Source organism: Tenrec ecaudatus, chromosome 3, assembly GCF_050624435.1.
Source record: "Tenrec ecaudatus isolate mTenEca1 chromosome 3, mTenEca1.hap1, whole genome shotgun sequence".
Lineage (NCBI taxonomy): Eukaryota > Metazoa > Chordata > Mammalia > Afrosoricida > Tenrecidae > Tenrec > Tenrec ecaudatus.
Window position 1 is genome coordinate 126,996,618 of NC_134532.1, and position 25,748 is coordinate 127,022,365.

Sequence of the window (25,748 nt, forward strand, 5' to 3'; positions counted from 1 at the left end):
ATCTTTAGTTGGAGAAAAGCTTGCCTTCTCTTGTCAGGCAAGGGGAGCAAGAGCCTAGTTTCTTTCCATCTTGTGGCTCTGCCATCTGTCTTCTAAGGGCTCATCATGTCTGTCCTCAGCCAACAGAAGAGAGAAGAGGACAAAGAAGTTGAAATTCAACAATTTCCAAAAAAGTTTTGAGAAGAACAGCTGCTCGCTCCTCCTACTCACATGCTATTGGCTAGAGCTTACTGAAACAAACAAACTCGGTGCCATCTAGTAGATGCTGACTCGGAGCGACCATATAGGGCAGAATAGAACCTCCCTGGTGGGTTTACGGGAGTAAAAAGCCTCATCTTTCCACAGAGTGGGTGGTGGTTTTGAACTACTAACCTTGAGTTTTGCAGCCAAACTCATAGCGCACTATGCCACCAGGGCTCCTTAGCCTTAAAAGAGAGATAGAGATAGCATAGAGAAAAATGTGGACAAGCTGGAGCCAGGGAAGATATGAGGATTTGTCAGTGTTTATAATGAGTCTATATATGAAAGCCTTATCTCTGAATGATTTCTTTGATCCTGTAATAACCCTGGGACAAATCTGGAAGAGGACTATTATTTTAAATCATTTTATTGGGGGCTCGTACAATGCTTATCACAGTCCATCCATCCATCCATTGTGTCAAGCACATTTGTACTTTTGTTTCCCTCATCATTCTCACAACATTTGCTTTCTACTTGAGCCCTTGGTATTAGCTCCTCATTTTCCCCTCCCTCCCCGTGCCCCACTCCCGTATGAACCCTTGATAATTTATAAATTGTTATTATTTTGCCATGTCTTACCCTGTCCGATGTCTCCTTTCACCCACTTTTCTGTTGTCCGTCCCCCAGGGAGGAGGTCACATGTAGATCCTTGTAATCGGTTCCCCCTTTCCAACCCATCTTACACCACTGGTCCTGAAGTGATCATCCACCCTGAATTCCCTGTGTTTCCAGTTCCTATCTGTACCAGTGTACATCCTCTAGTTTAGCCAGATTTGTAAGGTAGAATTAGGATCATGATAGTGGGGGGGGGGGGGAGAAGAGTGGAGGGAGGAAGCATTTAGAACTAGAGAAAAGTTGTGTTTCCTCATTGCTACACTGCACTCTGACTGACTCATCTCTTCCCCATGACCCTTCTGTAAAGGGATGTCCAGTTGCCTCCATATGGGTTTTGGGTCCCCACTCTGCACTCCCCTCATTCACAGTGATGTGATTTTTTTTGTTCTTTGATACCTGATACCGGATCCCTTCGGAACCTCGTGATCACACAGGCTGGTGTGTTCTTCCATGTGGGCTTTGTTGCTTCTGATCCAAATGGCCGCTTATTTATCTTCAAGCCTTTAAGACCCCAGACGCTATATCTTTTGATAGCTGGGCACCATCAGCTCTCTTCACCACATTTGATTATACACCCGTCTTTTTAAAACAATAAATGTAAAAGCTTCAGAAAGGGAGAAGTTGAATGCCTTGCTCCAAATTATTTGGTTGTAGCAGCCCAGCCAGACAAGTAATCAGGTTTTCTGCCTTTTTGCCTGTTTTTATTTTTGTACATTAATTAGCCCTGTCAGTAAGGAATTTTCTTACTTCAGAAAATAATCATTCAAAATCCATCTTGACTTACTATCTATGAGTATTTCACTCTCAATATTTTGATTTCTTAGAGCTAAGGTTCTTTGTTATTTCTATGTAAGGACCTTTGTTCATGTTGCTCGGGGGTGGGGGGGGGGTTGTTATTCACCATATTCGGTCCTCTTCTCACTGGCATTCCAAATGTCGACTGGTCCCAGACACTGGGCCATTATTACTAGGCTTAAGCTTATCACTGTGCCATTATTACTAGGCTCCAGAAGCCTGTGAGTGAAAGTTTTTTGTCATATCCACACTGAGATATTTAAGGTCCAATGGGAAAGATGTCTGTGTTCTTTCTTCTCCTGGCTTGGAGATCCAAGTAGCCTTGGCTTGACAAGGTATAGATTCCAGATTAGATGTACCCTGGAATCCACAAAAAACTCAAGGAAGACAGCTGCCATGGGAAGTAGCTTGGCTTTCATCAGAGTATTTGTGATGGAAAAATAAACCTTTATTTTGTAGTTCCTGAAATTTGGGGTGTTTTGTATGTAGCGTAGTATAAATGTCCTAGCTTCTAAAATCCTGTAAGTTGTTTTAGCTAGGGCTTACTATGCTAAGAGTTTTACATGAGTTATCTTCACATATTTAATCCTCACATTGAAGTAAAGTTTTTAATTCTCAGCTTCTTATTAAGGAATGTTGGGTTTAAATTCCACTAGAAGAATTTCCCCAAGGTCATGCATTCAGTTCTTGGAAGAACAAGAATCTGCACTGGATCCTTCTGAAAAGATCATGCTCAATTAAATAAACTGCCAGAGACTTATTTTAACTAGGATACTATTGGCATATCTGTAGTACAGGGTCAAACGAAATCACCGTCAACCCAATAGCAGTCAGTTTAATTCTACTTAAGTCTACCAGAAACTAAGTATATGTAACAGAATATGCAGAAGAGCAGAGAGATTTTTGTTATATATATTTTGAATGGTACATTTTAAAAAGTTAATTCTGTTGCTTCGATATATGTTTCTATTAAATCACTTCCTTTTTCCTTTGGAATGATAAAATAATTATTTGAGAGAAAAAAATCCAAAAATAAACTCACTGTCATTGAGTCAATTCTGATACTTCACAGCACTACAGCACAGAGTAGAACAGCTTCTGGGGCTTTAAACAAATGTAAACCGTTATGGAAGTAGAAAGAGCATTATCTATCCCCCAAGAAGTGGCTGGTGGTTTGAACTGCTGGCCTTGCAGTTAGCAAGATGATGGAATATAGAGAAAGATATTTGAAATATTAGGGCATAATATTCATTTGACTTCATATATAAAGTTGAAATTTAAAATTTGTATTTCATCAGGAATACAAAATACATGACCCTATCTTGAAATATATGAAATTTTAGTATTGTTTCATCTCTACTTGGGATTTCAAAGACAACATTTTCCTCGTGCTGTAAATTAATGGACAATTCTTGTACACTGGAGTTCTTAATTTTTTAAGGCATTGAACGAAGGGCAAGGTAGTATGAAGGTGAATCAGGGTATGGCTACTAGGGCTTGCGTTCATACATGCATGGGTTTAGTCCAAGCAAAACATGTCTAAACACGTCTCTGCAATCAGGCCATGGCTACAGACAATTTCTTTCAATAATACACTTGTCCTCGTCTCAATGGAATAGCATCCAGATTGAAAAAAAGGTGGTGGAGAGGAGGATGTATTTTGTGCCATGGGAAAAATGATTTGGGAGTCAAATCTGATACAGAACATTTAGCAAAACTCAAGTGAACATCATCCAAAATCATTACAACTTTGCAACACGTCTACAGGAATGCTGTCCCACCTGAAACAACAGCTTCTGGATGGATTGCAATGAGGGAGAAGACCATTGACATCAACAAATGAAGACTCCATGCCTCAAGTCCAGAAAGACTGTAGAAGGGCCGTTGATGTGAGATCTATTAAAGTCGGGCTCTCACGTGGTTCAGCACTTTGATTCTATGGGAACACCGTGGCCTAAGCAAGCTTAAAAGTATCTAAGAAAGCATACTCACTGCCATCTATTTGTTATCGACTCGTAGTGACCCTGCAGGACAGGGTGGGCTTCGGAGACTGTCCCTGTCAGGCTCAATAGAGTGGACACTTCCTTCTTTCTCCCACAGAGCAGGCGGTGCTTCCAAAGAGCACAGCCCAGCATGGAACCGCTGCACCGCCAGGGCTGGCAGCCACTTCTCTGAGCCTTGACAGGGATCATCTGGATAGCTTTCTCAATGGACCCAGGATAACCACAACGACTTGGTTTGAAGAAGTGTTAAGAAAATGTAAGTGTCTTTGGTGAGAAAAGGCCAGAAAATTTGCACTGAGGAATTTTTTTCCCATATCAACAATGCATTTGCTGATTATTTGACCTAATCCCATTCGCCCACAGCCCTTACCTTGCCTGTTCACACCTTGTGTCGTAGTTGCCCCCTCAAAAAACAAAACAAAAAACTGTTTCTGAAGAACACAATTGGAGACCCTCGAAGATGCCAAAATTGCTGTTTTGACATGATGTAAATCCAAGAGCACAGAATTCTTTGGTGAAGGGCTAGGGAGATGGAAATACTGCCTTTAGGGAGTGTATGAACCTAAGTGGAGGATATGTCAAGGAACAGTAACGTCATGTCTTGATATTTTTGTTGAATAGAGTTGTCTATGATTTTGTAGCAGTATATCATTACTTACGCTGGTGTTGACATTGCTTACTTGATCTGTATGTACTCAGCTGTTATAGCCAACTTTAAACGTTCACAAACATGCTAATTCCACCTTTTTTCTTTTCATTTTTGTTTGAATGAATGTCAAACATATTCAAAGGTTTAATCACTGTTGTGCTGGATAATGCCGTTGTGAAATGTACAACTGCTGTCATGGCTCACAGTTCCTTTCCTTTAAGATAGAATTATCGATAATCACATAGTTTAAAACTAAGTATGTATTAGTGTCCTCAGAAAATATAATTTCATTAATTCAACAAGTAGCCTTATATATACCTTATATATACCTACCTTATACGCTACATGATTATTCTAGACTAAGAGGGTACCCTATAACATAGTGAATTTCTTAAGCTCATGGAGTTCATATTCTGGTAGGACAATGAAGGAAGATGTGACTGTAGTCACTGACTTGAAGTTCTCAGTAACATACGTAAGGGGGCTTACTCCACACAAAATTGCTCGGCAACAGCCCACTTAGTAATTTGCGTTCAGTTGCTTAATGTCCTTGCCCTGCTTGTGCCATAAAATAGGATTGCTAATATATGAAGTATAACCTATCCTATCAAGGAGGCTCCACTCTATCTGTACTTTGAGGTACGTGGGGCTCAGATGGATGAGTGAAACCTTGGGAAGTGTTGCTGAAGGACCGGTATTTTGAAGACTGAACTTGTTCGGGCAGTTCAAACCTTAGCTAGGTTGAAATATTGTAGCCTCAGCTAGGTTGCCCTGAAGAATTTACCTCCCAACCCAAACCCTGCTCTCCAATGCCTGCTGAAATTTCTACAACCAAGCCATGTCTTCCTCATTTAGGTATGTGCCTGATATAATTTCCAATCATTGCAGCACCTTTTCTCCCCTTGCCTCAACTGGTGATCATAGAGTAAGGGATAGCCTTACCTACAATATGCTTTAATAAAATCATGTTGTAACTCTGTAACACAATGTGTTCCAAAGGGTTGTCTTAGTTGTAAGGAGCCCTGTGATACTGTCAGGTAGCATCGCAATTCTAGGCCATTAGGTGTGGGGTGCCAACCCACCACCTGCTCCTCTGAAGCGAGGTGAGGCTGTCTGCTCCCAGAACGGTTACCGTCTGGGAAATCCTAGATAAAGAAGGTCGCAGTAATGTGGTTTGGGGACATCTTACAGAAGCCGTTTTCCATGCCATGTCTTCTGTAGAGCTGTTGGGTGGATCAGTACCACTCATCTTTGGGGTACCAAACCCAAAGTCTGTGTCCTCCAGGCTCCTTAATTAGATGCAGTGTGATTCAAAGGCATTGTATAGGTTTCTATACCACCATTCTATTTCTAGCCTCACAATACCATAAGAAAACTTACTTTTTTAGCTCCCTACTACGAGTTGGAAAACCAAGACTTGGTAAAATTAAGACTTGTGAAAAATCGGATAGTAAATTCAAAGGAGGATTTTTCTCTAATCTACATAAATCACGAGGCTGCTGCATAGTTACATGAATATCCGTCCTTTCACCTTGTTGTAATAATTTTCCTGGCTGAGTTGAAACAAAGTATATATTTTTAAATCTATAGCTTTGTTTTTAAAAAATGTCCTGAAGAATATTAAAGTATCCTTAAAACAATCAAAATAGCTGTCCTCAGTAGAGTACATGACGCATAAATTATTGTTAGTGGCTATAACTCCAGAGGTAACCGCTCTTAATGCTTGTTTACAAAGCATTTGAGGTAAGTGCAAAATGAAAGCCCACTCAACAGTATGGGTAGTTATTATTCTGTGTGCATGTTTCTGATTTTCATTGTAAGACATTGCTTTTCGAGTGTCACCAAGAATATTGCTCTTTATCGTTACATGGTATATCCTCATAGATCTCAAAACAAACATCACCATAATAATCAGAATAAAGATGATTAAAACCCCATTTAAAGTGAGACAGGTATTTTCAACTAGAGAAGAATTCATCTTAAATATAAAATTTCCAAAAAAGCATTTCATGGATAGATAATGTTTCATGAATAGATAATGTTTACAGACTCCCTACCCCATGAAACTGTCTTAAAGGCCTAGTTCAGTGCCTGGGTTTCTTGGCTCACCATGTAAATATATCTCCCTGGTAATGCTCCTGTCTTTTGGCAAAATATTTTTTCTTATTTGGGTTTGTCTCTGATCCTAAAGTGCCTTTGATTCCTCTCTAAAGATTTAAAACCAAACTGCTTCAATGTCAATCTCAGGTAGTCCTCTTGACCATGCCTCCCCTGACACTTCAATCTGAAGGTACAGTTTGCAGTATTTCCCAAACTGTGAGTTGCATTTGTTTAAGAGATTAGCATACAAAGAACACCAACTGGAACCAGTTTGCAAGGCAAGGTGAAGTGCTGAGTGTTGAATTTTACGATAAAAAATATTTGGAAAAAGTAATGTTAATCCAAATAGAACAGCGTCCTTTATAGGAGAAATGGTTCTGGTGGTGAAATAGTTAAGTGTTCAACTGATAAATGACAAGCGACCCTACAGCCTAAAAAAGCTGATGGACGGTCGCACTCCGTCACAGTGGGTCGTTATTAGTTGGAAATCTCCTTACAGCACACACCAACGCTACAGCTTTATCGGAGACCCACTACCACAGCTCTCAGTAGTGAGGAGCACTCCGTGTGCCCGAGAACTGGGTGTCCTAAAAAGAAATTCCTGAGCTTATTTGATATTGGAACCGCCTTTTTGAGCACACTTTCTGGTACTTCACTGGATATAGTTTGAGGAACATTGGTTTTGTGAGGCAGAAAACCCACACTTTCAATTCAGATGACTGTGGGAATAAATTCTGATGTCAGTACTTAATGGCTGTGTGAACAGTCATTTAAATTCCGAAGCTCTGTTCCTTATCTACATTATAGCAACACCAATCCCCAAGATTACTACGCAGAGTTACTTTTACTCAGCAGAATTGCAATTAAAATTTTGGACAAGAGTTAACTTTTTTTTAAATATTGTATTACAACTGTATAGTTAAGCATCCAACTCACTGTGGGGTTATGTTCTGACAAGTCTTTTGTTAATCAGTCTGACATAAATCATCTCTCTTTTAATTACTTATTTCTCACTTTTCATTGTCCTTGCCTTTTTGTATCAGTATATTTTAAACCTGGTGTTTATTTGTTTTGTGTGCTTAGGAAAATTACATTGAAAGTGACCATCTAAGAACAATAACATCATTGAATTGTGTGCTACAACATTGCTTATAGTACAGATTACCAACCATAAGATGTATGGGGGAAAAGATAAACAGTTGTAAGGGCACTTTGCCATACTCGAATATGTCTCAAGTTGGAGACTACTTGTAGATATAGCTCATTAATTTATAGAGCATACCCTAGTTGGATGCTTTTGCATCAATTCCTAGAAGGGAGACTACAGAATGCATATGTCAGTCCCTGTGTACAAAGATCTCCTAATTTTATCTCTAATAATTGATGGAAATTTTAAATAAAGGATGCATAAATGAATATACCTACCTAGGAAACCAACCAATTGCTGTCAAGGCAATTCGCATTTCAGGTGACTCTGGGTGTCAGAGTGTAACTTCCTTGGGGTTCCCAGTGACTGATTTTTCTGACATACATCACCGGGACATTGCTGAGTGGATTCACACTTCCAACCTAGGGAAATACCATTCACAAAATAGATGCCCAAGGGACAGAACTCACAAGAGGGCAGGAACTTGATCTGTTTTATCAGTGTACTCGCAGGACTCAGGAGAACACTTAACACAGTACGGTCTCAATAAGCAGCCCCGGGCTGGATGACTGCACAATAATAACCGGAAGTTCTGTAATCCATACTTACTTAGGTGACTAGATCTCCAAGAACACCTTGTTATCCCCATTCCGACTTCCAAGACTCTTGGTTTGTTTACGTGTTCTTAAAATTACGTAGGAAATGCATGAATCAGGATCTAAAGGAAGATATGTCATTACATAGCGATCATTATTAAGAATTAGACTTCCAAAGGAAAGGGTGCAAATGTACACCCAAATACAAGTAATTGGCTTAATGTTTTGTGGGAAATAATTAGAAAGCTAATTCATTTGCTAACTCACTGGAATGTTCTTTGTGTCCTTCCAGAATAAATAAATAAGTTGCTATCACATTTTCATGTTTTTACAAAGTTGCTTCTTTATATTCTAAAGAACATTGACACAAACGTCAGAATTTAATTATAGAAGCATTTCAGTTCTCATTTAGAACTCAGAAAGAAAGACCTCTTGGCAGAGAGATTCAATAGTTTTGTTTGTTTTGATCATCAAAGTGAAAATTAAGAATTAAAGGATGGACTAACCCTGGGAAGACTTGAGTCCCGTGAGCTCACTTTCATTCTCAAAGAAAGCGTGATGCCCTTTTCTGTGCCACCAGCCCAGGTATCCCTCAAACTTTTGCATCCTCAAGTGAGATGTGGTTTGAAAGTCCATTAAAAACTAGAACAACTCAAAAATAAATTAAAAAATAAAAAAACTAGAACAACTCATTCTCCTGTGCCATCCCGAACCTGACACTCCGAAAGTAGAAGGGAACCCCGAGTGTCATTTGTCGTTCTATTTTAATAATGTCTTAGAATAGAAATGGCAGTTTTCCAGGAGAAAGGGAGGCATTTATTAGGATCGTCCATATTGTTTTCAAGAAGCATTAGAAGTCACACCATCCCAGTTACACTGCCCGGTTTATATTTTATCCTCTGGTCTAAACAAATAAGGCAGCAAAAATCAAACTATGTTAGGCTGCGTTGTCTGGAGAAACAGTTAGATCTCTCATGGGAGGGATATACCTCATCCTTTGGCTTCATGCGAGAAAGAATTCACGCTGCAACCTGGTTTGTGACTAAGTGAGTTTGATGAACGTTAGAAGCAGTGTCAGGTTTTATAGTAAATGGAACACACGCCAGACAGAATCCGCGGCCCGGTGGCCGGATCGCAGCCCGGTCTGGCTGCATTGTGTAGCAGCCGCGCGGAGAGCACCAAGCAAACTTCTGGCTTTTCAGGGCACCCTTGGGAGGCATGTTCGATCCCACTGGCTGAATCGCATTCTCCTGGCCTAGATGGGCCAATCCAGGTGGACCACCCCTTCCTGGCCAGGAGCTAGCACCTAACCAAACAAGTCCAGTGACGCTCATAACTTTATATCAAGGAGGCACATCCCGCCCAGGCCAACTCAAGGCCATAGGTCTGCCCTCTTCAGACTCACCTGGCTGACTGTGAAAGTGAAGCTGGAAGCAAGTAGATCACATGTTGGTGGGCGCAGTCGTGTGGATTCAAGGTCAGTGGAAACACGGCAGGGCACCCACTTGAGGCTACCCCTGGAGGCAGAGGAAGGGGAAATCAGAGAGAGGGGGTTCCTAGGGTCCTTCACTCTCCTCCGGCAACAGACCACATGCCCAAGGAGGCGTCTGACAGTTTGACTCCACCCCTAGCCAGTAGTGTCTAGTCGACATAATCTCTAACTCCTGCAGGCACTTCCCCTTGATACAGGCTGCCAAGCAAAGTCAAGGGGCTCACACACAGGAAACAATCAGACCAGGGGCCTGACAATGAAACACAAACCAAATTCCTTGAACCAGGTAGTCCTAGTCCTACAAGGAGTCTACAGAAAGTTAGCGAAACCGTTCTATTATCTTTTCATTCAATTCCTATGAACTTTGATGTCCTTTCATATTATTATTTAACTTTAGATAAATATATCTCAAAAGGTAAATATAGCTTTCATGAAAGTATATTCATAATAAAACTAATATAAGTTGAAATTCCCACTCACATGAAAAAATAATCTTCATTAAATTAGATTGCCTTCTTATACATTAAGTACATTTTAATCTCGTGTAAAACAGTTTCCAGAGGAGCTGGTAATTATGAATTGACAGTGTCTTCCTATAGCAGTTTAAAGGAAATTGCCAAATGACTTCATAAAAGCAAATACAAAAGTGTTTTGTTTTTCCCTTTTTATTGTAGTTTGGCTAAAAGTTTACAAAGCAAATTAGTTTTCTGTTCAACAGTTTGTATACATTTTGTTTGGGGACATGGATTGTAAGCCACTGAATTTGCAACAGCACTTTCCCCACATCCTCTCGGGCTCCCTGTTTCCATGCCTCCTTTCCAGCCTCTTCCTAGTGTCTGACCTTTTTTTTTTTTGGATGGGGGGGAGCACACATGTTAACCTTTTGGCCTTCTATGATTGATTGTACTGAGGATAACTTATCTCTTTGATGATATTACTCACTTTAAAACCCTCTGTATTATTGAGCTGAAAGTTGATCCCCAAGGTTCAGTCCCAGGATGAAAGAGTGTCTGAGAGCCACAGTTTCAGGGGCTCCACCAATTTTTAGCTGATCAGTACATCTGATCTTTTGTTATTTTGAATTTTGCCAATAAAACATCTTCATTGTGAGTTACCATTATCATGCTCTGGATTTTTGGTAAGGGGTAAAACTTGCCCAGCTGATTCTCCCAGCCTCCTCTGTCAGTGTGGTGTGCTGTGGTGACTTGCGTGTGGCTGTGAGGTTGTGTGCTTTGCTGCTGGTAGTCCACATTCTTGCTCGGTAGCCCAGTGAGGACAGGTTTCAGTAGATTCCAAACTAAGCCAGACTAGAAATAAGGAAGGGCAGTTGGTTTCTGAGAAACGAGCCACAGAAAATCTTAGCAGTAGTGTGGTAATGAGCATGGCATGGGGGCCGTATCTGACCTCGTCTGGCTTCCCTATTTCCACAAGGCAGGGGACAGACACATCTGCATACTCCATCCTTTCCCTATTCAGACACCAACCGCTTCTCCCTTGGTCTACTTCTATACTGCATCACATAATCCATCGTAACAGACTCACAGAACTCACAGGACATACTCACGAGTCAGGGGATTTATTGGGGAAATTAATTGTGGAGTTCAGATGCACAGTGACCCTATGCACAACCAAAGAAAACACTGCAATATCCTGTGCCCCCTTCGCTGTTGTTCCTTGACCTGAGCCCATTATTGCCATCCTTGGTGAGACCAGGATCTTCCTCTTCTTCGCGGCCCCTCTATTTTAACAGGAACTGATCTCTCCTGACAACTTGTCCAAAGTATGAAGAGGAAGTCTTGACGTCCTTGCCTCTAAGGGGCACTCTGGACTTCCTTCTTCCAATATAGGTCGGTTTGTCCTTTTAGCAGTTCACGGTACTTTTTTTCAATATTCTCGTCCAGTAGCATAATTCATATGCAGCAATACTTCCACAGTCTTCCTTATTTAATGTCCAATTTCCGCATACATGTAAGACCATGCAAAATACCATGCTCTGGCCAGGTGCACCTCAATCCTCAAAATGACTCCCTTGCTTTTCAATACTCTAAAGAGGTCTTGTGCAGCAGATTTACCTAAGGCAATGCATCGTTTGATTTCTTGACTGCTGCTTCCATGAGCCTTGATAGCGGATCCAAGCAAGACAAAATCCTTAACAACTTCAACCCTTTTCAGTTTTTCTCCATTTATCATGATGTTACCTATTTGGCTAGTTGTGAGGATTTTAGTCTTCCTTACATTGAGTTGTAGTACTTACTCAGGTCTGGAAGTTCCTAAAGTATAAGTCAGAATCAGCAAACAGCAAAAATATGGTCATCGGTCTACAGCAGCACCTCTCCTCAGCCAGCAACCAAGTTTCTCTTGGGTCTTCAGCCACATGGTCTCTGGGCTCTGCCTCCATGGACCAGGAGGGCAGTTTGCCTGTTGCTCTGTGCCACCGTCCCACGGTTTCAGGCCAGATGAGGAGCAGGTGCCCCGTAAGCTTGGCACTGCTCCGCTAAGTCTCTGGACCACCAACTTTGGTGCATCCGGTCTAGGAGGCCGCTGCCAATTCAAACTGAGATCAAAGAGGTCCTAGGACTTCTCTTTGTGCCCCAGATGGTGTCTGCATCTGGAGGACTGGCTTTGGGGGAGGGGTGGTTCTCCTCTTTTAGCTCACCGTTCATACCCTCTCCTCTCCCCCAAGGAAAATGAAGGATGGGGTCTTCAGTCCCACCCTCTGGTCGTCTTGAAGATGCCCCCAGAGAAACAGTTGGCTTTGTTCATAGTCTCTACTAAATTCAGGTTTTAACCCCACCTTAATCCTGTCGTTGGAACGCTGGTGGTCACACTGTCGGTTGCTAACTGCAAGGTCAGTAGTTTGAAACCACCAGTTGCTCACCTGCAAAGAGTCTTAAATGAACCTAGGATTGATGAGCCTAGAGGGGCAGCAAGTAGAATAAGTGTTTGAGGCGGAGGTGGGGGTGGGGTTGTCCAGGAGGGTACAGTGGTGGAGGCGAGGTAAATGAGAGGCGATGTCAAAGAGTCCATGTAGAAAAGGAGCGTTTGGAAAGTAATTGTGGTAGCAATTGTACATTCCACTTGACATGATTGAAATTTGGAATGAGATGACATGTATTAAATCCCAACTGATTTAAAAAAGGAAAGTTACCATCTCCGATAGCCCAGATGGGCTCCTAGTCACAGGCATACAGTCCAGAGTTGGAATCCAGCCCGGGAAGAATTATGGCTGCTCTTGTTTCCGGTGTCATTAAGACAGTCCCTGCTAATGGGGACTCCATGCACAGCAGAATGACACACTGCCCAGGCCTGTGCCACCGTCACGTCCCTGGTGTGTTTGAGCCATGTTGCAGCCACGGGGTTGAGGGCCGTCCTCTTTTACCAGGGGGATGTCCTTTGCCGGGGTCTGAGCTCTCCTGCTAATGTGGACGAAGTCTCACCATCCTGGCGGAGGAGCTTTCTGACTGATCTTCCTAGAGAGATTTATTTGTTCCCTGGGCAGTCCGTAGTTCAGTATTCTTCACCAACACCATAATTCAGATGCGTTGATTGTTCTTCAGGCTTCCCTATCCAGGGTCCTTACCCCAACCTCCCTGATCTACTATGGAGCTTTCACACGCACATACAAAGCCCACCACCCACTGCCATGTAGTCCTTTCTGTCTCACAGCAACCCTCGAGGGACAGAGTAGACCTGCCCCTTGGGTTTCCGAGACTGTAACTCTTTAGAGGAGTAGAAAGCCTCATCTTTCTCCCACAGAGCAGCTGGTGGTGTCAAACTGCACACCTCATGGTTAGCAGCTGTTACCCTATAAGTCTCCAAGGCTCCTTCACATGCACATGAGGTGACTGAAAATACCATGGTCCTCGATGGATCACCTTCGCTTTCCAACATTTTTTCTTTGCACCTTAGATGCATGGGAAAGCTCGGTAGTAGAAAGGAAGACTGGGCAAGAATTGATACATTTGGTGGTAGTGAAGAATGTTGAACTTACCAGGAAACAGCCCCCGAAAACTAACTCTGTCTTGGAACAAGTACAGCCACAATGCTCCTCAGAAAGATGACAAAACTGTGTCTCACCTCCTTTGGACACATGACTAGTACATCAAGGTTCTTGGGACTCAATACACACACACACACACACACACACACACAGATGTATATTTTATCATGTTAGGGAGGGCTAGGAGGGTTGAGCCTTACAAAGAGATCAAATCCATTCAGCGAGCCATTGCAATATGAGCATTGCTGCCAGGGTTCCAATTCTTACGTGCCTGCATTTATTCCAAGCGAAATATGCTTACACATGTCCCTGTGAGCAGTGGGTGGCTGCAGATTGTTCTTTCGGTAATACACCTGCCTGAATCTCATGCAGTGCCTTCAAAATGACCCGATCTAAGCAGTGGCGTCTGCGGAATCTGCGGAGTCGGGAATTCCAGGAAGAGAGGCCAGCTGAGAGGGTTACAGAAACTGTTCTGTTTCTCTGCTTTATCGCTGGAGGAGTCCAGAGTGGTTTCTCAAACAGCACAGGACCAGCCTGGGCTGAGTAGGAAGATGTTTAAGAAAGTTGAAAACTGACTCAGTGAGAAAATGGCCAGAAAAGTTGTCCTGAGGCCTTGTTCTGTTACGCAGTTTACCTGCTCCCTCTGGGAGGCTGCACCGGGCGGTCCTACAAGAACGTTGTTAGAAAATGTTACCGTATCCACTCTCCAGCCCTGGGTTCACCCCTGTAGGTTTCTAATTTTGCGCCCTCAACCTCAAGGCCACTGAAGAGGATTCAGTTTGCGTCCCATGAAGATGCCAGACTGATGCATCGATGTGGTGTAAATCAAAGAACAAGGGGGTTTTCAGTAAAGGTTTTTTTTAAAAACCAAAACACAAAGCCAAAGTCACTGCCATCAAATCAGTACTGAGCCCTGGTGGCCTAGTAGTTACGTGACGGGATGTAGGGTCCTCAGTGTGAAACCACCAGCTGCTCCACTGGCGTTCCAGTCCCGTCGCTGCGGTCTCAGAAACTCACAGGGACATGTCTACCCTGTCCTCCAGAGTCGTTATGAGGGAAGGCTTAGAGAGGCGGACGACGCTCCGGCAGTACGCAAGCCTACATGGAGGATGTGTCTAGAAACGATGTGTCTTTGACATTTGTGTTGAATAAAGTTTTCTGTGATTTTACAGCAATGCCTCTTGACTCACCTTCATGTAATCCAGACCAACCATTCCTGCTGCTTTGTACTTTTGCCACCAACCTCCATGAGAACCTTGAATGTACCCCAGTGAATTCTTCCAGGGAAGCGGCTCTCCACCCCTTTGGGGGCTGAACAATCGTTTCACAGGGGTCGCCTACGACCATCGGAAAACACGTTTCACAATATATAATTATATCTTGTTTTGTGATAAATCACTATGCTTTCATTATGTTCTGTTTGTAACAGTGAAAATACATCCTACATATCTGTTATTTACATTACAATTCATAACAGGAGCAAAATTATAGTTATGAAATAGCAACGAAAATAATGTTGTGGTTGGAGGTCACCACCACATGAGGCGCTGTCGTCCAGACTCGCGGCCTGAGGAAGGTGGAGAGGCACTGGTGTGAGGGACCTCTGGAGCTCTTCGTCCATGGAGTCAGTGCCAAAGGAGAGGTACCGACCCTGCTTGCCCAACGCTGCGCAATGTCTCCAAACTACTCTGTCACATGCAGCTCCCCTAGCCTTTACTGGTGTGAATCAAGGAATACAGCCCAAGCCTACTTTTTCACCTAAGTGAAATGTTGGATGAAGATTTTTTAAAAGGTGAAATACAGAAGCCTTATGAGAAAGGACTACTTGATGACTGTGTTTTTAATAATTTTTTAAATGATGCCCTTTTGTGAATATGACCCAGGAAACAAAATATTCTTACCCCAAAGGAATGAAAGACTGAGACTGGAAATGGGAACGAACCATTGTTACATTTCTGGAACATGGTATAATATCTGGCATTGGGGGACTTTGAATATTTATTAATTGAAATATAAATTTCTCAGGATCATCAGTGTTGTTCATGGGGTCTCAATGAGTTGGAATCAACTCAATGACAGCAATAACATCAACGTTGTTTTATGTAACTGTACAATAAGACGTGTTTATCTGTGACCACTTTACAATGGTCTACCAAAAAACACCCTTTGTGGTTTCTGATGACGATGATTATTTTTGCGAAACTAAAATTATATTGAAGATAAGTGATAAAAATCCATTTACCAGGCTCTATTACCATATTTATGTACTTCGCAATGATCCAACCAGAGGATCTCATTTGCACTTGGATTCCTCAGATAATCTGAAACTCCCATTAACAAGGACATGCTCATGCTCATTCTGAGGCTTCTTGGTGGAGCCTGCTAATTGCTTTCCTGCACTCTGACTCCCAAACCACGAGGAATCCCATTATAAAAGCAAATCACTGCAAACTCCAGACAGTATGCGTGCTCAAGGTGCCACTATTAAAGGGCTCACAGCAATGGGGAAGCTTTGATGTTATCAGACACGATGGAAAATACACACTTGTGTTTGAGTACGTCCTGTAGTAAGAAGCATTTCCTCCACTACATATCTGAAACCTGTTTTTAATTCCCAAACACTCGTCCAAGCAGCTCCCCTTGGAAGTGGCATTGATGGCATTTCAAAGTTCAAGGCAGCTTGCTTTTCCGTCTTGAGACTTCAAGCGGATTTGAAATTTTACTTTCAAGGGAGAAATGATTTTACCCACATGTACCTAAACCACAAGGCTCCAGCTTGATGAACAAAGTGTCATAGGTAATGAACTTGCCTATGGTAATGAAAGATGCTGTACCAGCTCAGTCTAAGTCATGCAATGCTAGGGATTCTGAGCTGGAAGTGTTTAAATATTGCATTTCCCTTCTTCCTTGTTCGCATGCTGCTGACCAAATGTTGGAATGTAAACTTTGGACCCTAGGATAGACCAACTGTACACAGCTTGTAATCAATCCTCCTCCTTCTGAATGGAGCTCCTGTGTAGCTGGACACAAAATCAGTGTGTGCTGGACTCCAGCGCCGGCAGGGAGGCCGAAGCCACACAATTCAGAACATTCATACGATGAATACTCTCTGTAGCAAGGGGAAGGCGTGTGGCTTCTTAAAAGGCGTCAGATTTGTGGTCGGTCGAAGCAGCCCCGAGCCCGTTGGGCTCAAGGCTACAGTGGACTGAGTGAGGTTCCCCTAGCATTTAATTAGGTTTCCTGTAATGGCTGGAAGGGAAGAGGAGTGGGGTGAGGGGGGGGGTCGGCGGGGGGAGGAATGAAACCTGAGGTTATCATCTTGGGACACAAAATATTTGTCTGTGGTTTTCATATCCTGAGCCCATTGGTTGCTGCTCTGCGTTTTAGAAAGAGCCATTGTGGTCCTCAGGAAATCCACATGGCAGGTAATGGGCCCTTTGGTGACTGTAAATTGACGGCAGCGACCTTAAAAGAAGAAGATTGTGACCATTTGCTAAATTTCTGCGTGAAGAAGGATGGTAAAAGCAAATAAAACAGGCAAAAGCATGAAGCATTGGAGAAGGGGGAAGAGGAGTGGAGCAGAGAGAGGTGGATAGGGAACACGGAAGATGGAGCTTTGCTCAATACGGCTCAGCTTCCTAGATCCGGGAAGAGGGGGCCGCATTACAGTGGTGAACAGGAGGAAAAGTGATGTGATTCATTCCAGGTTCGAGTTGTTGCCTCGGAGATGGCTATCTTCATTGGGCATTGGCTGGAAAACTAGACTTAAACCCCCGTTTCATGGAGGAGTGAGAAAGTGGGGTATCTTCTTTTTACACTGGCTGCTGTATAGATAGAAACATGATTCCTAACTTCAAGGATATAAAGCAACTTTGAGTGCACTTAACGGTAGACAGAGAAGTTCCTTGGCCGTGCAAATGGTGAAGCCCTTGGCTTCCAAGCAAAAGGTTTAGGAATTCAGTGCGCCCAGAGACGCCTCCGGGAAAGGCATCGCCGCAGTCAGCACCAACACAGGGACCACGACTTGTGGGAAGGCTGCCCATCGTGAGCAGGCTTTTGGTCAGGGTGGTCCTTTCAGGATCTTCGCCCCTGGGCAGTATAAACCCACTTTACTGGACATTGTTCAAGGCCCAGTCGTTCGTGTGGCTCAGACTCCATCCGCTCCGTGGGAAACACTGGTCATTCCCTCAGTAGAAAAGCACAGACGAGCATATCTGTTGGGGGGTGATCATTCCCCGTAGCGCGCTTTTGAGTTTGAACATTTCCTAGGTTTCTGGTTAAGTTTTCAAATGTTGCTTTTTAAAATTATCATTATTAGAATCTCATGAAGCCATCACCACTACTCATGTCACCTGTGATGCAATATGGCAAGAAAGTGAGTTGAGTTTGTGCCCCAAGATTCATATTTTCAATAGTTTCCTAGTTAATATTGATAAAATTATCTAACATTGGGCTTAAAGAGCAAGTGTTTTTCAAGGCTGCATACGACCTGGACTTTTGGCTGGGTCAACTTGATCTCATCCCACTGTTGAATTAGTTTCTTCCCTTGGTTTCTCAATCTCTAATAGCCCACTGTACTATCAGAGAATCACACACACACACACACACACATATTCATCCATGCAACATCATGCTTTTCAACACTTTAAAGAGCTTGGGTAGGACTTACCCAGTGCAATGTGTAATTGGATCCACTGGCCCCTGCTTCCACCGGCATGGCTGTGGATCCAAGCAGGAAATGAAAACAAGAGTGAGTACAAAAGTGGAGCCAGGAGAAAATCAGAGGAGCTAAGAGGCACTATTGGTTGCTGTCAGAATGGCGCCAAGAAACATCATGGGGCACAAAAAATACACACACATTTATATCCTGATGTTTTGTAATTCTTTAATCTATGTCTTCTCCTGACCTGAAATTTCCTGTCATCTTAGGTCTCATTGTCCGAGAAGTGAGCATTGAGATTTCACGCCAACAAGTGGAAGAACTCTTTGGGCCCGAAGATTATTGGTGCCAGTGTGTGGCCTGGAGCTCAGCAGGCACCACGAAGAGCCGGAAAGCCTATGTGCGCATCGCCTGTAAGTGTTTGCAGACTGACACCTTGGATTTCAGAAGCTGGTGGAAAACTAGACGATGGCTGACCTATCATCCAAGGTCCTTGGCTAGAGCTCCTGTTCAGAACATGCTCCGGGTTCTTCTTTTTGCTCCATACTTCCTGCTTAAGTGACCCAAATAGCATGTTCTTTCCTGTTGCAAGGAACGAATTGTTTTTTCTGTAGGGACATGAAAAGAAAGAGAGAAAAAATAATTTGACGTTTTTTAATAGACTCTGGGAAAACCAGTACATTCCCTAAATGAATCTGTTCTGCCAATTTGTTAAGACACCGTCTGCTAGGTTTGCTATTAGAAATAGAGATTGCCCAGACAAAGGTTTCCTATTTATTTTTTTGAAGGGTTCTAATGCACTGGCCTGCACCACTATTTTCGAAACTGTACCATTTCAAAGAGAATTAAATTCAGAGAGTAGTTAGAACGTGACTCACAGAATAGGGTTCCAGAATCAATTAAATGTAGGAACTGCTAGAGAGAAGTATCTTTATTATGAAATGTCTCAGATACTTTCATGTGGGAATGTGTGTATTCTCCCCAGGAGGGAGACGCAGCCCTTTGCTCTTCCCACGGAAGTATTTTCTTAATAAATGTTGCCGCAATCTGTCTTCGGGTTCTGCACTGAAAAATATCTTCACGTGGGAGCTCAATGCAAGCAGTCTGTGGTATCCGAGCCCCTTCCAGCTGCATTTTGCTCCGTGCCATTTTGGAAGGAACGTCACCATCCCTGACATCTGATCTGTCATTTCGTTCTGTTGATCCAATCAGTGATGCTTCTGATTCTCCGCTCACGTCTCCCCTCTTCCCTGCTGAAGCCACTGGACATATCCTAGCACGTCTCTGTGGCCGTCGTCCTCCCCCTTCCCAAGCTATCCCCCGTGTTCACACAGCTGCAGTCTTCTGAAAGCGAGGGTCCCGTGTCACTTCTGTCACATCACAGTTAGAATTTTAAAGTGGTTTGTGAGACAATCAAATCCCTTAAAATGTCATACACAATATGTTATGATTTTGCATACCCAATGTATGTTTTCAGCTCCACCCTCAAAGGATTTCTATACTCTAGCTGCGCTAGATTTAAAAGACTTTGATTTCCTTGCCCCCAGCAAATGTTCCAGCTAAGTAATTTCTCCCTTCTCGTGCCATCTTTCATAATTTTTAAAGATGCATTTATTCAGCAAGCATTTCCTCTGTTGTAGGGGCATCCAGGGTATCTGGGGTGCAGGCAGGAACAAAATATATTTTATCTTCACCCTCGCGGATATATGATCTGGTGAGGAAAGGCAGACTGTAGATCTAATAAATAATGATCTGGTACGTGGAAAATGGCCCCGACCAGGAAGTGCACTAAGTCAGGAAGGAAGTTATATTGTACTTAGGGAAGGTGTCTGGAAGAAGTTGGTAAAGTAAATTGGAAGAAGAGGTGTGTCGCAGGGACAAATGGCATGAAGCAGGAATATGCTGACTGATACCAAGATGCTGGGACTCAGGACTGAGGGGAGCTTCCTAGGAACGGGGGTGCGAGTGCACACGGCTGCGGAGGAGTAGGGCCGTGGAGGCCCTGTAGCTTCTCTGATTTTTAATAGGCAGCAGGAACACGTGGGAGTGTTTTCAGCAGAGGGTTCACGGTCTGACTTCCATTGGAAGATGATCATTCCTGGCAGCTGTGTGAGAGTAGATCCTGGAAGGTGAAGGTCAAGGCAAGGTGACAGCTAAATGGCTATTGTGTAAGATAGGTGAGAACTTCCCTGGAGTGCATGCAGGGGAGGGTGGGGGAATTTAAATAACATTCAGGGATGTTTGTTGAAATGTTTGCATAAAAAGGGGATGAGAAAAGGGCATCTGAAGCTCCTCTGACTTCAAAGGGGTGGGGTGAGGACACCAAACTCAACACAACTTAAAGGTCAATCCTTATGCGGCTGATGTTAAACTTCATGCCCCAGCTTTTTACACCAGTTCTGATACCACAGGCCCTCCACAGCACTGTCTCCTCTGCTGGATGTAAAATTCACTGCAGTGACCACAGAACTCCCACACCAAAAGCACAGTTACGGAATTGATCAGCATCAGAAATGCTTAGGATGTAGTTCTTTGGGACAGGGCAGCTTCTTCCCAGACGTGCCATCAGGTACACATTTCCCGGCCGTTGGTTACTCAGCCGTGTGACCCCTTGGCTTCTGTTCCAGTGGCCATCTTTACAAAGCTCTTTCAATGCTGCAGTGAATCCCTAAGAGCCGACCACCCGGCAGCCTGGGTGCTCAGCTCTGCTCTTGATGCAGCAAACCCAGCTTTCTCAATGTGTGCCTGGAGGAACCCCACGCAGCAAGCCAGCTTCCTGACTAAAGGCGCTCCTTTTCTTGTTTCATGGGCCATGAAGCCGGCGATTCTTTCTTGTGCCATGGCCCCTGGTGCTGGGCCCTCTGGTGTCACAGCTTTATGCTTCTTGGAACAAAGAAGTTCAGGTCTCAGGGATCTCTGGGTCCAAAGGACACACGCTGCCCCTGGCTCTTCATTCATGGTGGCTGTTGGACACACACCCACATCTCCTCTTTGTCCCTGGACACCTGCATCAGAGATGATTCATCTTATACCTTTGATGAAGGTTTACACAACCGTTTAAGTTCCCATTCAGAACTCTGCACAAGTTGTTCAGTGACAAAGGCTACAATCTTCTGAATGTGTGAACTTCTTCATTCTTCCAATTCTGGTTGAACCATTTCCATTAATCTAGTCTCCTCCCCCCCCCCATTTTCATTTTTGTTTGAAATTAATTGTTGACCATTTGCTTTCACATTGGTGATTTGTAAAAGCAGTATTCTTCTGAGTCTGGTTTGTTATTTCTTAAGCTAATTTGTTATTTAGCTACAAGGTGGCCTCAAGGATTAATTTTGGTTTACTGTTCAAGAAATATCTGAAGGCAATTAACTCAAGGAGTTCTGACGTCGTAAGCCATCAAGTGCATTTTGTCTTTTCTTTTCCTGGAGGAAGTGGGGATTCTGCTCCACGGATGAAGCGGTCGGCAATGATAGGAAACCACTGCTTTCGTTGCCTTCCAACGGTGAAGGTTGCTCTGACATTTCTACTGCTGATCCTTATACCCTTTTCCTCGTGAAGAAATTGTAATAAATTCTTTTGCTCTAAATCAAGGCGAAAGATAAATATAGGTATCAATAACATGATACACTTTACAAACAAATTCAGTGACTCTCAGTGAGTCGGTTCTGCCTCTGTGCCCCTAGGGGACAGGGTAGGGCTGCCCCTGTGGGTGGCCTCACCTGTGACTCTATGGGGTGGAGAGAGTCCCCCACCCCCAGAATCGACTGAGGGGTTTGCACTGTCGACTGTGAGGGTAGCCACCCAGTGCGTAGTCACCGTGCAACTAGGGCTCCTAATATAGGTACCTATATTCTTCTGTTCCAGATAAAAATTAAATCTATAACTGCAAACCCCTAATCTTTCCCAGTGATATGTCTTCTAAAACACTCTTTACTTCTTGGCGTACCGATGTAGTTTGACATTTTCAAACAGCGTGAAAACCAACTCTTCCAGTCAGAGCTGAATGCGGCCACAGCCCCTTTCCCTGGCATGAAAGGAGGACGACAGGGCTGGCCGCCGTCATTCCAGTACTGGCTGGCGTCTCGTGTGGCCACGGAGCACCGTCAGATGTCGGATTGACTCCTATCAGTTACATCCAGACGGGGAAAAGACGGGCATATCTCCGAAGCCAGGCTGATTCTAGCCAGCAGGTCCTTTGTAGTGCTGCACCAAGCTTGTGGGGTTCCCTCGTCTGCCCTCCAGCAAGTGAGCTTTGGTTCTTTGCCCAGCCCTACTTGACAGATGGCCATCACATAAGCTTCCATTAAAGTGTAAATTCATCTCAGGTGAAGATAGCCATGATGCGAAGGTTAAGTAAGTGCAATCACCTCTCACCTAATTTAGATTGATGTCCGTCAAGAGCACTATGGAGGGCCCATCGTTCTTGCCTGGAAACGCTCTGTTGACAGCAGTGTATAAAACAGAATGAATGTTGGCTGTTCGTATATTTGTTTGAGTGCTTAAAATAATTCATACATTCACACTATATCAATTATAAAAATAACTTTGTGAGGCAATCCAGATAGGGGAAAATCTAGACACAGGAAAGTTAGGAGTAGCAGAGATGAAATGAAACCATAACGTGCACATTGACGTGGGCAAATTGTCTGTGCCAGATTGCAGGGGCGCTGACCCTCCCGTGGCAGACAGAGAATTTCCTTTCATAGAAATCAAGTTGACACTATCGTGTCTGCCCAAAGTAGAATTCTTATAGTAAATGGCCACCAGTTTCTTGAGCTGTTGCCCTTTGACAGGGGTCAATTCGAAGGTTAATTGGATAATTTATAGTAGGACGATGTAATTAAAGCAAAAAAAATTCAGCATAGTTTCTTCAGAAAATGTCTTAATTTTATACGACTGTTATTGTTGCATTCTTGCTGTGTTACTTGTGGGGAGGAATCGGACATGAACAGAGCAGGATAGTAAGATGGTTAAACACAGAAGGTCTAGGGCCAGATTGGCTTATGTTCAAATTGTACTACCATAAATTACTAGTGTGACTTTGTTCAGGTTATTAACCCCTCTGAGCAATGAATTTACCAAACATGAACTGTAAATGATAGGGTTGTTTTACATTTAAAGCAAATGAAGCTTATGAAGCTTAGTAGATAAGACATTTTCTTGATAACGAAATAACAATATAAACAATTGTATATGCATCTTTTGAAACAGGGATTCTAACTAAACATTAAATATATACATATATATATTTCAACTTTAAATCACTTTTTAAAAATTATTTTACCACATCATTCTCATAACCCATGTTCTGGACCTGGGCTGTCAATCCTACAGGTTGGATTTCTCTGCTGATTTACCTAAAATTAGACCCTATTTCTTTCCCAGTGCTTGAGGATGATCGAGAATTCCCCAGGGTCAGCCCTTGCCTACAGTGTTTGAGTTATATATAATAGGATTCATATGCATAGAGAACCCATCTCCTTGGAAATGCTCCTAGGACAGTTCCCAAGAATTTGCCCTTAGTCACGCGAGGAAACCAGTAAATCACGAGCATTGTCAGAAAGGCTAGCGGAAGGCGTGTGATAGCTCCTGGAGATAATATTTAAAAGGATGCTCAGCGTGGCCCTCTCTGCTCTCTTCCCACAACTCATTGTCCTTCCACTGGGCTCAACAAGGCCATGTGAGCCCTTGGAGTTTTTGAGTACGCCGTGTTTGTATTTGTGACTCGGAAGGAGCCCGGTGGCACCGCACTGAAGCACTTGGCTGCGAATTCAAAGTTTGGTGGTTCAAGCCCACTCACAACTCTGTCGGAGAAAGACCTGGTGATCTCCTCCCATAAAAGACAAAGCCCAGAAAACGCTGGTGCTTACTTCTGCTCTGTCACGTGGGTTCCGGTGCATTGACACCAGGCTGCTGGCACCAAAAAGCAACATCACAATATTTAACACATTGTTTAGAACAGCAATAGAGATAGGACGTGAGCCTCAACCACATTTTTTTTTTTTTTTAGTAAAATCACTCTTCAGATCATCAATATCTGATTTGTGGACAACTCCTACTTGCCCTTTGATGTATGCAAATTTGCCCTCACTTGTTATTGATTGATTTGTTTGTTTTGCCCTCACTTTTAAATGATTAAGCCAACCCTACTCTTAACGAGTCCGTCCTCCCAGGCACCTGCAGCTGCTGTGCGTGCTGCTTTACAGCATTGAAAAGACCTCGAGCTCTTCTTTGCACTAAAGTAAAGCTAAAGCTTTCTAAGAAATAACGATTCATCTCTTCCCATCTGGAGCAAATGGAAATAAAGAAAACCAAAGATCGAAGGAATGAATTAATTAGTCCAGTAGACTAATGGCCTAAGAACAACAAGCTCCCCTAGCCTGAGACCAGAAGAACTACATGGTGCCCAGCTACCACGCCTGACCATGTGGCCGGGACCACAATAGAAGTTCTTGGTTAGAATGCGTAAAACTACTTAATTAATTTTTTAAAAGACAGTAAAAGAGAATGGAGAAGCCCCAAGACTATGGCCCTAAGACACACTTCTAATTTTAAATTAAAACTGTCCCCAGAAAGCACCTTTCATCAATTAATAGATGGAACTAAAAAATAAATAGCCCTGCTCCCAAAGGACAACCTTTGCTCAGAACCAAAGAAAAGAAGGCAAGAAAGGACCGCGAACCTCCATGTGCGTCGTCGTAGAAGTAAGTGCTTCATCGGGCTTTCCGGGACTGGCTCTGTGAAAGTCTCTCACCGGACCTTTCTCCCAAGGAGGCTCTGGGTGACCTTGAACCATCACCCTTTCAGTGAGCAGCCCACCTCGTTGACCACTGCACCTCCTAGGGACTCCTGTTTCACATCGGATGAGATCACCTGCAAATTTCATAACATGCTTGTTCATGAGGGAGAACTCAAAAATGTACTTCTTTTCACGCAATGTAAACTGAGATGGCTGGATTGAAGAGTCCATGGGAATATTTCTAGTTCAAGATTAAACAGGAGCAGACCTTCCATATGGTGTCAGCCTGTATTTTCTGAGGCATTTCTGAGGTCTTTTTATTTGGGAAGCTGAATGCCACGGAAGTCTCACAAATCCATAGGCATTCATAACCTATATTTATTGTGAAAGGTAGACATTTAATTGATGAATGACTCTCATAAGTCTTATTTTGGGAGAAACCATATATATGTGTACGTAGGCAGGACCAGTAACCCACCAGACAAAAATATGCCTTTAAAGGCATGTTCCATGCTGCATGGAAAAGGAAGTTTATGGCTAAAATACTTCTTTACAAAAAAAAAAAAACCCACACAAATAAAACTCATCGTGTCTTCAGTGATTGTGTTTGTTTTTTGTACTATGAGAAAAAATTCTTATCTTTTTGGTATGTCAGTTCCCTCATCCATAAAGTTGGCATGTTTCTTATTATTTATCCCTAAGACATAGGTTAAAA

The 25,748-nt window shown here is 43.1% G+C and overlaps 1 protein-coding gene across 1 annotated transcript in view; it reads left to right on the forward strand.

Annotated features, from left to right (window-relative positions):
- UNC5C (unc-5 netrin receptor C) overlaps positions 1–25,748 on the forward strand; it is a 448,382-nt gene that overhangs the window by 290,957 nt on the left and 131,677 nt on the right. Inside the window, exon 3 of the mRNA XM_075544874.1 lies at positions 18,567–18,710. Within this exon, the coding sequence (XP_075400989.1) occupies positions 18,567–18,710 (144 nt within the window). The remainder of the gene's footprint in view (positions 1–18,566; positions 18,711–25,748) is intronic.